Source organism: Ylistrum balloti, unplaced genomic scaffold (genome assembly GCF_031769215.1).
Source record: "Ylistrum balloti isolate Yb309-2 unplaced genomic scaffold, AGI_CSIRO_Ybal_v1 Utg371740, whole genome shotgun sequence".
In the NCBI taxonomy this organism is placed as follows: Eukaryota; Metazoa; Mollusca; class Bivalvia; order Pectinida; family Pectinidae; genus Ylistrum; species Ylistrum balloti.
Window position 1 is genome coordinate 36,016 of NW_026782874.1, and position 17,490 is coordinate 53,505.

General features: G+C 29.9%; 1 protein-coding gene across 1 annotated transcript in view; it reads right to left on the minus strand.

Moving 5' to 3' along the window:
* The window catches only part of LOC132563482 (voltage-dependent calcium channel type A subunit alpha-1-like), a gene marked incomplete at its 3' end in the record, with an annotated part of 94,578 nt that overhangs the window by 34,333 nt on the left and 42,755 nt on the right, over positions 1–17,490 (minus strand). The window contains exons 21-24 of the mRNA XM_060228241.1: positions 14,765–14,901; positions 8,344–8,467; positions 7,022–7,211; positions 5,791–5,897 (exon numbers count right to left, since the gene is read on the minus strand). Coding sequence (XP_060084224.1) covers positions 5,791–5,897; positions 7,022–7,211; positions 8,344–8,467; positions 14,765–14,901 — 558 coding nt within the window. The remainder of the gene's footprint in view (positions 1–5,790; positions 5,898–7,021; positions 7,212–8,343; positions 8,468–14,764; positions 14,902–17,490) is intronic.

The window sequence follows — 17,490 nt, forward strand, 5'->3', positions numbered from 1 at the left end:
TTATTGAAATAGGTCACAATAAATCATTTTTAAATATAATAGTTAAAGAATCAAATTAATGTTTGAATTTTCAAGCAAAATTCTTTCCAGAATGTATCTTATGTGTGTTTTTTATATTATGAATTGTTTATGTGCAACTATTTATGTCATATTTAGCAATACTTGAAATTATGCTGCTATTATTCTTGTGTTAAGCATAACAGATAACCTGTATTTACTCATCATTCTCAGGCCATTTGTGAGAAAACAATGTAGATTTCAATTGCAAAATAATGTGACTATTAATATCAGTTAACAAGAGCAGGTAACTCTAATTTATGAAAAGACAAAACTAGATAATCACATAATTTCTAATTTTAATTTGGATGTCTAAGCCAATCAGGAACTAATGTTTGAAATGTTACACATGCTTCGAGTTTCATTATTAAAATTAGGAAATAATTTCACCCTTGAGATCCAATTACGACCCTGATATTTAAGGTTCGGATTTGGGGAGTCATACACAGACACACTTTATAGTCATGGTTCAAGTGTTTGAGAACTAAGTCAGGACAAATTGGTAGTAGATAAGAGATGTCTAGACCATACTCCAATTAAAATACACAACAATCAAATTAATTAAAGTAAACAGAGAGCAAAATCAGTGACATTAAGTATGTAAGGTTTAACAGTCCCTAACTTTTTATCATTGGCATCGGCAAAAATAATACAAAAACAAAAAAAATGCCCAGAGAAGTTTGAAACAAACACTTACAAGTATTACAAATATGGACTTTTGTATTTAATTTGATGTGGTGCAAATCTTGCCATGAAGAGAGAACATGAAAAAAATATATTTCAAATGTGAAAAAAAAGATAAGCGTATTTGTGTAATTTACTCGACTTTGGCTGAATGTCTGAAATGGACTTTGCAAAATATGTTTCAAACTGACCATCATATAGGTAATTTGTATTTGTTTTTTTTTTTTTTTTGGGGGGGGGGGTTTACAAACAATGGCTTATTACTTTGTTTTTAGATTTTCTATCTTTGTATATATCTTAAACTTGATCTACATGTAGAACAACAGTTACACAGCTTATTTCAAGATTCTAAATGTTGAAAATAAAGTATTTGATTTCCTAACATCTTCAAGTTTTGGAATAAAATCTACGTTCAAAACAAGAAAGGCTTTTTAAGTCATCAGAATTTATACTTCCTCATAGAAACTTTTTTTTATTTTACATGAATTTAAATACATTATATTATTTTCTTAACAATATTATATTATTTACAAATAAATCACTTCATTTTTGTTTTGTCAATTTATCTTCAAAATCATTTAACACAAAATGGATTATTTGTTACAGGTGTGAATGACTTTACTGATGTATCAAAATGAAACTACATGGATAACACCACTTGTTCAATGTTAAGTGCCCAGAAAGTGAGATTTCATTCTACCAGCATACAGACAGAGTGATGCAGGACAGCAATAAAGCAACAGCTGTGGGGATCTGAGGACTCACTGTATATAAAATGGGTCAAGATAAGTGTTTGAAATGAAATATTACATTTAATATTGGTGAATATTACTTCATGTACCACATGGATGCTTAAACAATATATTTCAATTATAACATTAATGGTGATAAATTTTGATATAAGTATTGGATTTTAATTTCTCCTTCCTAATCAGTATAAAATGATGACAACTTAGATTTTTTCAATCTTTCACTGATTATTTTCGATACACCTGTACATGTAAATTGAAAGTGATGATTTTTGTGTGTTTAGATGAGGCATAAATTTCCATGGCAAAAAATATGTTTCAGTCATCCCTTTAATATACTGGCTCAAAGTTTCATATACCAGTATATATAGTGAAATTTTGAAACACAGGGTCAATTCAGTTTTAATTATGTCATACACGATGCAAAGCTTACTTCTGTAAAAATATTTTAATGAACTATCCATCTTAAGGCTAATTTTGTACATACTACAACAATATAAATTTACAGCTATACGTTTACAGAATATGTTGACAAAGTTTGTTTATTGATGCGCATATGCTAGGTTCATATTTAGTGCAAATATACAAACATAATAGTTTTCATTCATATAATTTAAAGTATTTTCTTTCATTTAATTGTTAGCAAAGTATTATTCTTTATCAAAAATGTAAGTTCTTCTTAGAAAATCTATAAATATTTTGTTTATTTTCACAATTTCAGTTTTTTCACAGTTTTTGATGCTGTTACTTAACTTAAAATGTATGGTTTTAGATTTGTCATCTGTCTTTCTTTACAACTTTCCCTCATACAAATTTTATACACCCAAAACACAACTTTACAATAATATAGAGACCTACAGTGGTCACAAATGGTACAAACATAATCTATATTACAGAAGTCATCATCATTATACAGTGTTCTAATTCATTTTTTCATTATTTTCAACTTGTTGATTATCATGTTCAGATTTCCTGACCCATAATATATATAGATCATTTTAGATATGGTGACAGAAAGTTAAAAAATACTACAAAATAAACTACATTTATTGTAGTAAAAAACAAGTGCTTGGCTGTAAAGAAGATAAAAATGGAAAAAAAAGACAGAAAGAGTGTACAAGGTCAACGCTGGTTAAAAAATGTTGTGAACATTTTTGCATGGAAAAGAATTAAAAAGCACAAATCAGGATGGAATTGTGGAAAGGTGAAAAGGAAAATAGACTGACTGCAAATATCATGCTAATAAATATGGAATAAAAAAAATATATAAAAACGGAAAATAAAACCTTTTTTTCTCAGATTTTAATTCATTTAATTAATTAATTAATTTATTTCTAAAGAAATAGAAACATATGACTTCCTCTTGCCTTTTCTCCATATTTCTTTTCAAGGACATATTTCAAGTAATTACCAGTTTATGCAAAATAGTTTTCAGAATCACAATTACCGGTATTCAAGATTTCCTAGATATTTCTATATATCTAACATTTTTTACATTTTGAAATATTTTGTCTTCATACATAATTAAATTCTGACAAAAAAATTAGTATTTTAAGAACTTATGGCTCAAAATATTTCTTACTAAATGTGCATCAAATGGTTACACTATTTTAATAATAAAACAGTTTTGCTGTGTAATGAATGAGGCCTACTGGCTACCCCTAAACCCTATTATGCTAAAAAGGGGGAATATTTTGAATTTTTAAGCATTCAAGTTCATAGATTTGACATGATATGGCAAGTATATGCATATGTATTTTTTAATTATTTGATTCTTAAATAAATTTATTTAATTTGATCATGAAAGTGATTTCAGTGCAACAATTCTGAAACCTAAATGTAAACATCAAGGACAAAAATGAATTTAAGAGATGCAATAATTGAGTCAAAATACATTCTTTATCAAAGAGTTGAGTTTTTGATCTAATATCATATTAACAAAAAAAAATTTTTTTTCTAAAAGAAATTTTTCATCAGTTTAAAAGATTTTTTTTTTCAAAAAAAAAAAAATAATAAAAAAAAACCAATGCAATAAATAATAAAAAAAGAAGTGCTGAACAGGCTAGCATGAGCCAGTCAGATGACCTTGTGTTAAAAATTAAGGAAAGGTTTGTGGCCAAATTGACACTGTAATTGGGAGCTGGTAACATCTCTACAGACTTACCTAGCGGCGTTACTATGGAGACGGAATGGTAAACACATTATGTTAATAAAGGTAGCTGTTGCTATGGAGAGTAGATGGTAAATACATTATGTTAATAAAGGTAGCTGTTGCTATGGAAATGGAAAGGTAAACACATTATGTTAATAAAGGTAGATGTTTCTTTGGAAACAGAATGATAATCATATGTGAATAAAGGTAGCTGTTGCTATGGAGACAAGATGGTAAACACATTATGCTAATAAAGATAGTTGTTGCTATGGAGACAAGGAGCTAAACATATTAGAGTTATTGCACTAAATTGTAAAATCAGTAAGTACCAAGTTGTAAGTAACTATGTGGAAATGAAAATGTAAAAACTATATGCTTGTAAAAGCATTTTTCACCAGCTGGTGAATTTCCAAACACAATATAATTCAAAAGATATTGTTTTCAACAGAACAAATTTGTAAATAAATTATGTTAATAAGGGATGTCTTTGTTGCTAATGTTGGTAAGTAAAATCTGTTGCAGTGATCAAGTTGCTTTTACATTAAACAAGAAAATGCAACAGGTTCAATGATAGGTATTATTATTGTATAAGAATAACTGATATAGACGAGAAAAATTCTAGAAATTTTCACAAATCGCTACTAATTAAATACCAAAGAAATTAACGCAGAGGGACAAGAGGAATGTAATTTCGTACACAGCATTATTGATACACATGTATAACAAGGAATTAATGCAACATAACACATTTAATAGATCAAAAATATTCACGATGGAAAAAGGCTAAATAAAACAAAAAGAATTGTTTTAAAACTTGGAGATGGTACTTTTAGGACAAGAAAAGAAAGCCAAGTAAAGCGCAAGCTAAATTAGGGATATATACTGAAATTTTCTTGGGCAAATTTAAAAAATTATCTTTGAATAAAAGATTTCAATTTGTTTTCCTGCACTCTAAAGATATTACATTTTTTTTCAAATATCACTTAATCAAATATTACAATTTAATACCGTGTTTAATGTTTTCTATAAATTCAATATCACCTTGATAATAGGTACACAACACTGAGAGCATTTTATCCCCCCCCAAAAAAAATGAAAAAAAAATTCATTACAAAATAATTCATTGAACCTTTCATTATCTTACTGTATGGTTTCGAACATCTTTACCTATAAACATGTATTTACATGGCACTTTGAACTTATATAGTATAGATTATTGTTACTATATATAGATTATTTATAGTCCCTTAATATTAAAAAAATTACATATTTTCTTGTTTAGGAATGATTGATGTTATACATATTGCATCTTAAACACACCTCATTAATCAGCTAAATTTAACTTCACAATCTTTATGAAAAATAGATAAAAAATAAACTGATTTTGAATTATCCGATTCCACAAGCACGTAAATAGATAAACAAACGAGACCTCCACCAGGTGACAGTAGTTGTACTGTATATCATGTAAGAAAAAAAGACCACAACAGAAAAGACAACCAACCAACAGGAACATCAATAAAATTACTGTATTAAAAAAATAGTCATAATAAAGTTTCTGAAATAATGAAATATATTCTGTTTATAAAGAGAAATGATTTTCATGTAAGAGACCTGTAAGAATGTAAATCAATTGTTGGAAAATTAAACAATTGATGTCTATCACAGCTATCACAGCAAAACAATTAATACACCACAGGAAAAACTCAATACCTCCCCATAACTTTTTTCTTTTTTCTTTTTTTTGAAAAAAAATACAAATTCCTGTTATTGGGTATGTGATAAGACCACTATATTGGTGTAAAAACGTCTCGCTCCTTTTTAATACATTTATGATTACATAAAAACATTGAGTGTCAAAATGATGTCTTAAGATGTGAAAGTAATACAAAGCTGAATGGGCAATATTATTTTACCAGCTTACAGGTACAATAGGAAACACACTATTGTAGGTCTGCTAAACTACTCCGAAAACTGAGAAAGACTTGATGAAGAAGGAAATGTATTTTAAGCATTAGTTGATACGCGGATATAACCTGAACATATTTACCAACACTGTTTTGTAATTTTGACCTCTAATTGACAATGTCTAACTGCTACATATAAACTGTTAAGTATGCATACATGACAAGTAACATTGATACGTACGAGAATTTGAAGGCAACGAGGGCACAGATGACCACAGCAGCATCCAAAATGTTCCATAAGTCTCGGCAATATGATCCAGGATGTAGAATCACTCCAAGATCTATCACCTATGTAAAAAAAAACTTACTTCAGAGTTTTCACTAAATTGAATTGCATTTAATAAAATATAGACTTCAAGTCTTTGTTAGCTGCTAGCTTGAAGGCTAATATGTCCAAAAATTGTTTTATGCCACCACTAAACATTCTGTGGTTTTCTCGACTAACTAAATTATGTACAGTGCCAGTTAATAGAGGCCACTCAAGGGAGTAGAGAAAAAAGGTTTACACACACTGGTGGCCTTTATACAGAAATATAGAACTATTAATAGTATTACATCGCAACCAAAAACCAATTGTTTTATTAATATGTATTTGTTACTTAAGACAGGTTAAACTTAATTCAATTTTCTACACATATCAGCAAAAAACACATTATGAATGTGCACTGACATACTGATTAATCTGAATCCCGAATTCAGAAGCTCTTTTATTTGACTTAATAATATAGTTTTTCCTAGCAAAAAACAGCCAAAACTGTATTCTGAACTCCTCTCTTATCTGACCAACATATATCAGTTGTACTATTACATTGATATGATAGACAGATTAAAAAACTAATTTAAAAATATAGACACAAATATTGACCTGATTAAAACTTAAAATTAATTGTACACCTACTGGGCTCTCACACCCTATTTTGGGCCCGGGGCCCTTAGAATTGGGAAAAATAATGGTGTTTTCCATGGAATTGGGAAAACTTGGGGTCTAAATTGGGAAAAAAAGATACTATTTTGCATTGGGAATGGGGCTGAATATCGACCCCAAATCTGGCAGATCGAGAGCCCTGACCTATATGTATTTAAATATACTGACAAGAAAACTGCAGTTTCCATATCTAACGCTATCAAGAATATGTATGCTATATAGTGATTTACTTTTGAGGGGTTTATGTTTCAAATTTGTTCCAGTTCAGGGTTGTGACTCAATCACATGGATAAAATTACAACTTAGCTGTGAACAGAAACATAAGTCTTTAAATTGGTATTTATGTGTACAATGATGTTACATGCACTTTCTGAGATTTCCATTTGTGGTACAAATATTTTCTAGGTTGTTTATTCTAGCGACTGGGAATAGCGAAATTAAATGCCCACTAATATTACCAACTTTACAGTATAGTGATAAAGCCCACCTTTAGTATCATCTCTATAGTGAACACTGCTGTAAAGACATAGTCAAAGTACTCCAGGATACTGTTGTGGGTCGACTTTTCTCTCACCGGGTCCTCCGTAGCCAAGGCAATACTACTGGCGCTTATCACAATCATAATGAACAGATCAAAGTAACGCAGGTTCACAACAAAATGACAGAATCGACGAATTCTGAAAACAAAATATCATAAAGAATATTAATATTGAAAGTAGAAAATTGAACTCTGATGTAACGGCCCTTTACATATCATCCAAACACTCAAATTATCAGGTTTGTTTTAGGTTTCACTTAAATTCATTTGACTTTAACTAAACAAATGTAAAAATTTCAGTAAACCTTCCAAATTTTCATCTACAATTTTTTCTTACATTAACCTTTAATTAGTCGTGACCATCTTCCACATTTATTTCAACCTTCAACTGGAATTTATCGGACTTTCTCTTACAATATGTTAGCTTTTGACCAAGTTACCTATATTATTCTGACTTTCACCTACAAGAAACATTAGCCTATGTATGACCTTCACCTACAATCTAATTGACCTTCACATATCATTTATATGACTTACAACTTCAGTATACATGACTTTCACCTGCAGCTCATCAGACATTTACCTAATTATTTATCTGACCTTCACCTACATGAGATTTGATCTATGTTTGACCTTCGCCTTTAATTTATATGACCTTATCCAACAATTTTTCTGACCTATCACTTATTTTATGTAAACATGTTGTGACTTGTATTTTGCTGGTTTGACACCAATCTTATTTCTAACAAAAACTTTACTATACTCACGGATTTGTTGGACCAAAGATGAACATGAAAACTACTATACTCACGGATTTGTTGGACCAAAGATGAACATGAAAAATCTACTATACTCACGGATTTGTTGGACCAAAGATGAACATGAAAAATCTACTATACTCACAGATTTGTTGGACCAAAGATGAACATGAAAAATCTACTATACTCACGGATTTGTTGGACCAAAGATGAACATGAAAACTCTTCTACACTCACGGATTTGTTGGACCAAAGATGAACATGAAAACTCTACTATACTCACGGATTTGTTGGACCAAAGATGAACATGAAAACTCTTCTATACTCACGGATTTGTTGGACCAAAGATGAACATGAAAAATCTACTATACTCACGGATTTGTAGGACCAAAGATGAACATGAAAAATCTACTATACTCACGGATTTGTAGGACGAAAGATGAACATGAAAAATCTACTATACTCACAGATTTGTTGGACCAAAGATGAACATGAAAACTCTACTATACTCACGGATTTGTTGGACCAAAGATGAACATGGAACTATAAGGAAGCATTGGTTTTGGTCCACTGTTAGAATTTTCTTCCTGCTGTCCTGTAGCGGGGTCTGGGACATCTACACTACTATCGTTACTTCCTACAAAATACATACAAATATGTTTATTCTTACACTATATTACATATTGTTGATCATCTAAAAAAACCAAAAAGAATTACATATATTTTACCACGATACTCTTCACATTTCCTGATCATTGTAAAAATCTTTTTTTTTTTATAGATAGTTGTTAAGAAATTTTTTTTAAACTCTTGATAAATGATAATCAAATAGGAGAGTTCAATATTCAAAATATTCTTTTCTGAAAAATTATCAAGCAGAGAAAAAACATTTAAAATGTTAAATATATCAGAAGATATATTCTCATTTGGATATAACTGATGTTTTGTTGTGAAGATGCTATTGGAAAAGTCTTTTAAAAACTAGAAACAGAAAAAATAACATACCAAAGAAAAGGAAACCTATTGACAGGGTCTCAAATTATTTGATTAATAATACTAGGTATGATAATTATTAAAACTGTCATTCATTAAAAAAAAGTTTAACAGAATGCATTTTAGTAGCAGAAAATAGCTGAAAAAATATTTTCTATAATGTTCTTGTATAAAATTATAAGAAATATAAGAACAGGAAAAATTGAAGGCAACCCTCTATAGATATATATATCATCATTATGTATATACAGCTAAACACAAACCCATCATACATGTTACAAAACAAATACAAAGTTTGCTAATGTTTAATACAAGGAAATCTAGGTGCATTACATAAGTATATTGTACTCCTGATCTAAACAATAGTTACAGAAAACAATTTATAGTTTGAAAGATCAACTCATTAAATCTAGTATTGTCAAAATTGTTTTGTTAATATTTCTACAAAAAAAATCACAACTTTATCAGTTTATCAAATATGCAGAAGAAGATTGAAAATCAATAATTAGATATTGTTGATTCCGAGTTCCAAGTAAAATTCATGAGACAGAATGTCTACTTCCACAGCATATATATTTTCATTCTTATGTAATTCAATCAAATTCATGCACCAAAAAAAAAAGTATAAATTATAATCATAAAAGTTTGAAAAATTAGTCTCTGTGTCTCACTAATTAAATATGTATCAGTCTCTGTGTCTCACTGATTAAATATGTATTAGTCTCTGTGTCTCACTAATTAAATATGTATTAGTCTCTGTGTCTCACTGATTAAATATGTATCAGTCTCTGTGTCTCACTGATTAAATATGTATCAGTCTCTGTGTCTCACTGATTAAATATGTATCAGTCTCTGTGTCTCACTAATTAAATATGTATCAGTCTCTGTGTCTCACTGATTAAATATGTATCAGTCTCTGTGTCTCACTGATTAAATATGTATCAGTCTCTGTGTCTCACTGATTAAATATGTATCAGTCTCTGTGTCTCACTAATTAAATATGTATCAGTCTCTGTGTCTCACTGATTAAATATGTATCAGTCTCTGTGTCTCACTGATTAAATATGTATCAGTCTCTGTGTCTCACTAATTAAATATGTATCAGTCTCTGTGTCTCACTGATTAAATATGTATCAGTCTCTGTGTCTCACTGATTAAATATGTATCAGTCTCTGTGTCTCACTTATTAAATATGTATCAGTCTCTGTGTCTCACTGATTAAATATGTATCAGTCTCTGTGTCTCACTGATTAAATATGTATCAGTCTCTGTGTCTCACTGATTAAATATGTATCAGTCTCTGTGTCTCACTGATTAAATATGTATCAGTCTCTGTGTCTCACTGATTAAATATGTATCAGTCTCTGTGTCTCACTGATTAAATATGTATCAGTCTCTGTGTCTCACTAATTAAATATGTATCAGTCTCTGTGTCTCACTAATTAAATATGTATCAGTCTCTGTGTCTCACTGATTAAATATGTATCAGTCTCTGTGTCTCACTGATTAAATATGTATCAGTCTCTGTGTCTCACTAATTAAATATGTATCAGTCTCTGTGTCTCACTGATTAAATATGTATTAGTCTCTGTGTCTCACTAATTAAATATGTATTAGTCTCTGTGTCTCACTAATTAAATATGTATTAGTCTCTGTGTCTCACTAATTAAATATGTATTAGTCTCTGTGTCTCACTGATTAAATATGTATCAGTCTCTGTGTCTCACTGATTAAATATGTATCAGTCTCTGTGTCTCACTAATTAAATATGTATTAGTCTCTGTGTCTCACTGATTAAATATGTATCAGTCTCTGTGTCTCACTAATTAAATATGTATCAGTCTCTGTGTCTCACTGATTAAATATGTATCAGTCTCTGTGTCTCACTGATTAAATATGTATATTAGTCTCTGTGTCTCACTGATTAAATATGTATCAGTCTCTGTGTCTCACTGATTAAATATGTATCAGTCTCTGTGTCTCACTGATTAAATATGTATTAGTCTCTGTGTCTCACTAATCTGTGTCATAAATAATATGTATCAGTCTCTGTGTCTCACTGATTAAATATGTATCAGTCTCTGTGTCTCACTAATTAAATATGTATTAGTCTATTTGTCTCACTTATTAAATATGTATTAGTCTCTGTGTCTCACTTATTAAATATGTATTAGTCTCTGTGTCTCACTAATTAAATATGTATCAGTCTCTGTGTCTCACTGATTAAATATGTATCAGTCTCTGTGTCTCACTGATTAAATATGTATCAGTCTCTCTATGTCTCACTAATTAAATATGTATCAGTCTCTGTGTCTCTGTGTCTCTGTGTCTCACTGATTAAATATGTATTAGTCTCTGTGTCTCACTGATTAAATATGTATCAGTCTCTGTGTCTCACTGATTAAATATGTATTAGTCTCTGTGTCTCACTGATTAAATATGTATTAGTTTCTGTGTCTCACTACTTAAATATGTATCAGTCTCTGTGTCTCACTGATTAAATATGTATAAGTCTCTGTGTCTCACTGATTAAATATGTATCAGTCTCTATGTCTCACTAATTAAATATGTATCAGTCTATGTGTCTCACTAATTAAATATGTATGTCTCTGTGTCTCACTGATCAGTCTCTGTGTCTCACTACTTAAATATGTATCAGTCTCTGTGTCTCACTAATTAAATATGTATTAGTCTCTGTGTCTCACTAATTAAATATGTATTAGTCTCTGTGTCTCACTAATTAAATATGTATTAGTCTCTGTGTCTCACTGATTAAATATGTATCAGTCTCTGTGTCTCACTGATTAAATATGTATCAGTCTCTGTGTCTCACTAATTAAATATGTATCAGTCTCTGTGTCTCACTGATTAAATATGTATCAGTCTCTGTGTCTCACTAATTAAATATGTATTAGTCTCTGTGTCTCACTAATTAAATATGTATTAGTCTCTGTGTCTCACTGATTAAATATGTATTAGTCTCTGTGTCTCACTGATTAAATATGTATCAGTCTCTGTGTCTCACTGATTAAATATGTATCAGTCTCTGTGTCTCACTAATTAAATATGTATCAGTCTTTGTGTCTCACTAATTAAATATGTATTAGTCTCTGTGTCTCACTGATTAAATATGTATCAGTCTCTGTGTCTCACTGATTAAATATGTATCAGTCTCTGTGTCTCACTAATTAAATATGTATCAGTCTTTGTGTCTCACTAATTAAATATGTATTATCACTGATTAAATATGTATCAGTCTCTGTGTCTCACTGATTAAATATGTATTAGTCTCTGTGTCTCACTGATTAAATATGTATCAGTCTCTGTCTCACTGATTAAATATGTATCAGTCTCTGTGTCACTAATTAAATATGTATCAGTCTCTGTGTCTCACTAATTAAATATGTATCAGTCTCTGTGTCTCACTAATTAAATATGTATCAGTCTCTGTGTCTCACTAATTAAATATGTATCAGTCTCTGTGTCTCACTGATTAAATATGTATCAGTCTCTGTGTCTCACTAATTAAATATGTATCAGTCTCTGTGTCTCACTAATTAAATATGTATCAGTCTCTGTGTCTCACTACTTAAATATGTATCAGTCTCTGTGTCTCACTGATTAGTCTCACTAATTAAATATGTATCAGTCTCTGTGTCTCACTAATTAAATATGTATTAGTCTCTGTGTCTCACTAATTAAATATGTATTAGTCTCTATGTCTCACTAATTAAATATGTATCAGTCTCTGTGTCTCACTGATTAAATATGTATCAGTCTCTGTGTCTCACTGATTAAATATGTATCAGTCTCTGTGTCTCACTAATTAAATATGTATCAGTCTCTGTGTCTCACTGATTAAATATGTATCAGTCTCTGTGTCTCACTGATTAAATATGTATCAGTCTCTGTGTCTCACTAATTAAATATGTATTAGTCTCTGTGTCTCACTAATTAAATATGTATTAGTCTCTGTGTCTCACTGATTAAATATGTATTAGTCTCTGTGTCTCACTAATTAAATATGTATTAGTCTCTGTGTCTCACTGATTAAATATGTATTAGTCTCTGTGTCTCACTGATTAAATATGTATTAGTCTCTGTGTCTCACTAATTAAATATGTATTAGTCTCTATGTCTCACTAATTAAATATGTATCAGTCTCTGTGTCTCACTGATTAAATATGTATTAGTCTCTGTGTCTCACTGATTAAATATGTATCAGTCTCTGTGTCTCACTAATTAAATATGTATCAGTCTCTATGTCTCACTAATTAAATATGTATCAGTCTCTGTGTCTCACTGATTAAATATGTATTAGTCTCTGTGTCTCACTGATTAAATATGTATCAGTCTTTGTGTCTCACTGATTAAATATGTATCAGTCTCTGTGTCTCACTGATTAAATATGTATCAGTCTCTGTGTCTCACTTATTAAATATATAGTAATCTCTGTTCTCAGTGAAATAGTGCCCAATATTTTCTACTAACCTTCACATCTATTTCATGTGAATTTTCTACATGTACATATTACACTGTATTTATCCGTTACTAAGCCCATGTGTCATAATAAGCCAAACTTCATCAATTGCTCTTCGGTTAAAATACATTAACCATCAATTTTCATTTTATTTTCTGTAATAAGCATTTCTTCTTCTTCCTTTTTCTGTGTTTTTTTTGTTTTTGTTTTTTGTTTCCCCTGTTAAGCCATTTACCTAATTTTTAGTCAGAGATGAATGGTTAATTTGTTTGGGTTAATTAATGAATAAATACAGTATGGTGTATGAAACCTAAAACGAAAAGTTAATATATGGCTTGTTTAGTAGTGCAGTAAAACATTGTTTACAGTTCTAGTCTTGCCTACATATATGTAAGTATATAGATATATTGTTGTTAGCATCAATGGCACTAGTTTGTAGGTCAACTTCTAAATTACAAACTGAATTACTCTGATAATCTTCAAAAGCAATATTCTTGAAACAATTTGAGTAGTTTTCTTAAATTTACTTTTGAATGTATAAAGAGCTAAATTGATGGGAACCTGGTTATTTTATTTTAAATCTTCTGAAAGAAACAATGGAAGAAAAAGAGAGATTCCATCATTCAATGACCATAGACTTGAATTATAATGAAAACTAGTTAATCATACAAATTATAGTGCATACACAGCAATAATGTGAAACAGAACAGTCTCCGGCAATAATGTGAAACAGAACAGTCTCCGGCAATAATGTGAAACAGAACAGTCTCCGGCAATAATGTGAAACAGAACAGTATCCAGATTACAGAACAATTTCCATACAGCACTGTCCTATGTCAAAATAATAGAGAAAAGCACAGCTACTTAAAAATGTGTTTCCCAATCCAGTAGCATAGAAGATAGGAAAGAAAAAATCCCCTATCACTCTGAAAGGGGGATAACTATGTACCTCCTTTTTTCAAGTCCATTTCTTTCTTTTTCCGAGCTAGAAAATATTTTTTAGAAAAAAAAACACATTGTAATATTTTCTCTTTACCTATTCAACAATATAACAGAGTAATACCTAAATAAATATGTACCATGCATACTAAATTCCTTAATAATTTAATTCTTATCATTTTCACCCAAAATGTCTATATACAGTCTAATAAATAACATAAATTATTCTTCAGTCAAAAGTAATATATGTAAATATGAATTCCTTCTGCAGATTTGTAGGCCACTGACTGGAGGTTTACACCAAACTTGCTTCTACTGATCTGATAAATTTATTCTTCCATTTCTGAGATAGTTGAATAAGCAACAAAAATGTTAAAATTCTTTATAAATAATTACTCATCTGTAATAATAAAACATTTCAACATTTCTCTTTTTCTTTATAAACCTGTCTTTTGTCATATAAATATTACTGTATATCTATTTTCCAAATCTAGTCCTATTTCTTTATTCGGAGACAATTACCTGAATCAGACAAGGTAATGTTGTCCAGATCAGCATTGATGTTAGCTTTGTTGTCCATTTCCAGGGCTAAATTTTTGTCTCGGTTATTCTTGAGATTATTTTGGCTGAGGTTTCTGTCCATCTGACTGCCGGAGTTACTGAAACATATACTGTAAGTGCAATGTTTATCTAGAATGGTAAAATGTAACAGTGGAGGAACACACAGGGCTTTAACTACAAACACTACATACAACATTAATATCACAGTGAAACATCAATCTCTACACAATCTGTTTTGTTTGTATCCTTTTTTGTAATAAATCACTTTGCTTTTAAACAATGATTTTTCAAACAAAAAAAATCTTTTCTAAAAAAGCTTTTCTGCGAGACACACAAAATACTTTATATTTTTCCCTACAAGATTTTTTTGGTCAACCCTCAAAATGCAAAGTTCTGATATTTTCTTTTTCAAAATAATCAATATTTTGTCAAGAATTATTTCTATTCAAATGTCTAATATTCCAGTTTAGTCAGGTAATTTTTTTCACTCCTGAAACCATTTTTAACTCTCATAAAAGTATCTTTCTTTTGTTTTCATTTCAAGAAACTAATTTTGAAATGAGTGCTAATTCATGAAGTTCAACCAATAAAATCCTCATTTGAAAATAAAAAGGTAATTTTGAGATTAATGTTTCACTGAAACAAAAAATTGGAAATAGTTCAGAAAAGTTTGATGGTATAATTCTTGATATATAGTTCTCATTATAAGGAGCTCATTCCATAGAGAGAAAGAAAAGATGAGTTAAGTTCTGTCAGTCAAAAGTTGCAAGCGTATTTGGTAATAAATAGATTTTCAAAGTTTTGATGACAAACTTTTCTGATTTTTACTTGGATGAAGCTGGAAATTTTATATCTTTTTGTTATGATTACAAGAAAAATACTCCAATTTAAAGATTTTTTGTTTTGTTTGAAACAATATGGATAAAATCTCCAGCATTAGAAATTTGGTGATTCAAAGACAGAGTGTAAAGGTATATAAATAGAAAACCAATAGCAGGATACATACAAGGTCAGGGTCATAACAGAGGCAGTACACAGATTTCAAGGTCATAACAGTGGTGATACACAAAGTTCAAGGTCATATTGGTGGCAAAACACAAAGTTCAAGGTCACATTAGTGGCATTACACAGAGGTCAAAGTCAGCAGTGATTTCACACAGATATTAAAGTCAAAAAACATGAAAATTCAAGGAACAAGTAGGAACATTATGCAAAATAGCTTTTGTGGGACTAATAAATTGAACAAAATGATGTTATGAAATATAGTAATGTCAATTATTTCAAGTGTTCAATAGTACAAAAGAAAGACTGAATACCTGAGTATATCAAAAAGTAAATGTGATTAATCACCTACATTCCTTTTGACCAAAACTAAATGGAATAGTGAAAGGTTTTCCACAAACCATGAAATGCCTGTTAAAGATTCCACAAGACCTTTTCCAACTCAAAGAAAAACACCTAGAAACAAATCTACCAAAAGAGCTATTAAATTGGATTAAGATATCTGTCATGCTGATCATGTTACTTTGATTTTTGCTTACTAACTTTGACCCTATTACTTTGACTACCCGTCATCTGACCTGGTTACCTTAACTTTTTACTACTTGACCTCTGACACCTGACCTTGTTACTTCAGACAAACTGACCTATGATCCTGTTCCTTTGACTTTGGACTATCTGACCTTTGATGGCAAAAAATTTGTTAAAATATTTAGCATCCTTACTTGTTTATTTTTTTCTTTCAATCACCCAAACTTGAGGACATAATTCCCAAATTACTTAGCTATATTTAATAATAATATAAAAACAAAATTGAGTACAGAAAAATATCTGTATAGAATTGTAATGAAATATTTGGATCGATAAAATATTTCCTTAATTCATTTAAGAAAAGAAATGACAATTAAACATATGAGTACTAAGACTCGCACATTTTTGTTGACTTACATGGTATGTTTCTTAACAAAAATTCATGCATCGAAAGTAGGAAGGGTAATTCAATAGGAGTGTGAGTGATTATACCAGAAAGACTTAGACCAAGTGCAATTTAGAAAAATATGTTGAAAAAGATTTCGCAATCTAGAATCATAGTGCTTAAAATATACAAGTTAAGATTTAACAAGATCTGATCTGTTCTTTCACAGTCCTGTGTTAAAACATTACAACAAGAAATATACATTTCCAAAATTACCAAAAATTTTCATAAACCAATCACTTTGTTGATTACTCAGTGTTTACTTGAATAAAATAAGTCTTTACAGATCAGTATTTTTTTTTCATTTTTTTTTTTTCATTTTTTATAAGTGAAAGGAATAAAAATCTGTTGTTTACAAAACGTAGCTCATCATTTACCAAGAATTCAGAAATATATTTTATTTCTAAAATTTATTACACTTGTTTATAATTCTTAATAATCGAATATTGTATAATCGTTGTTGACAATTTTCCAGTTGGTACATTTAATGTTGTACACCTGTAATGGTCCTTTTTTCCCATTGTAATTTTACTATCCTTTTCAATCAGATATCGAAGAAAAATGGATATGACTTGCTCTCTTTTCTCTTGAAGTCCAAGGTGCTAAGACATTCTAAATTATCAGGGCCACTTTTTTTTTTAAATTAAGAAATATACTTTATGGACTTATATCTTGTTCTCAAGTATCTAACACAGAGAGCAAAAATGAGAAA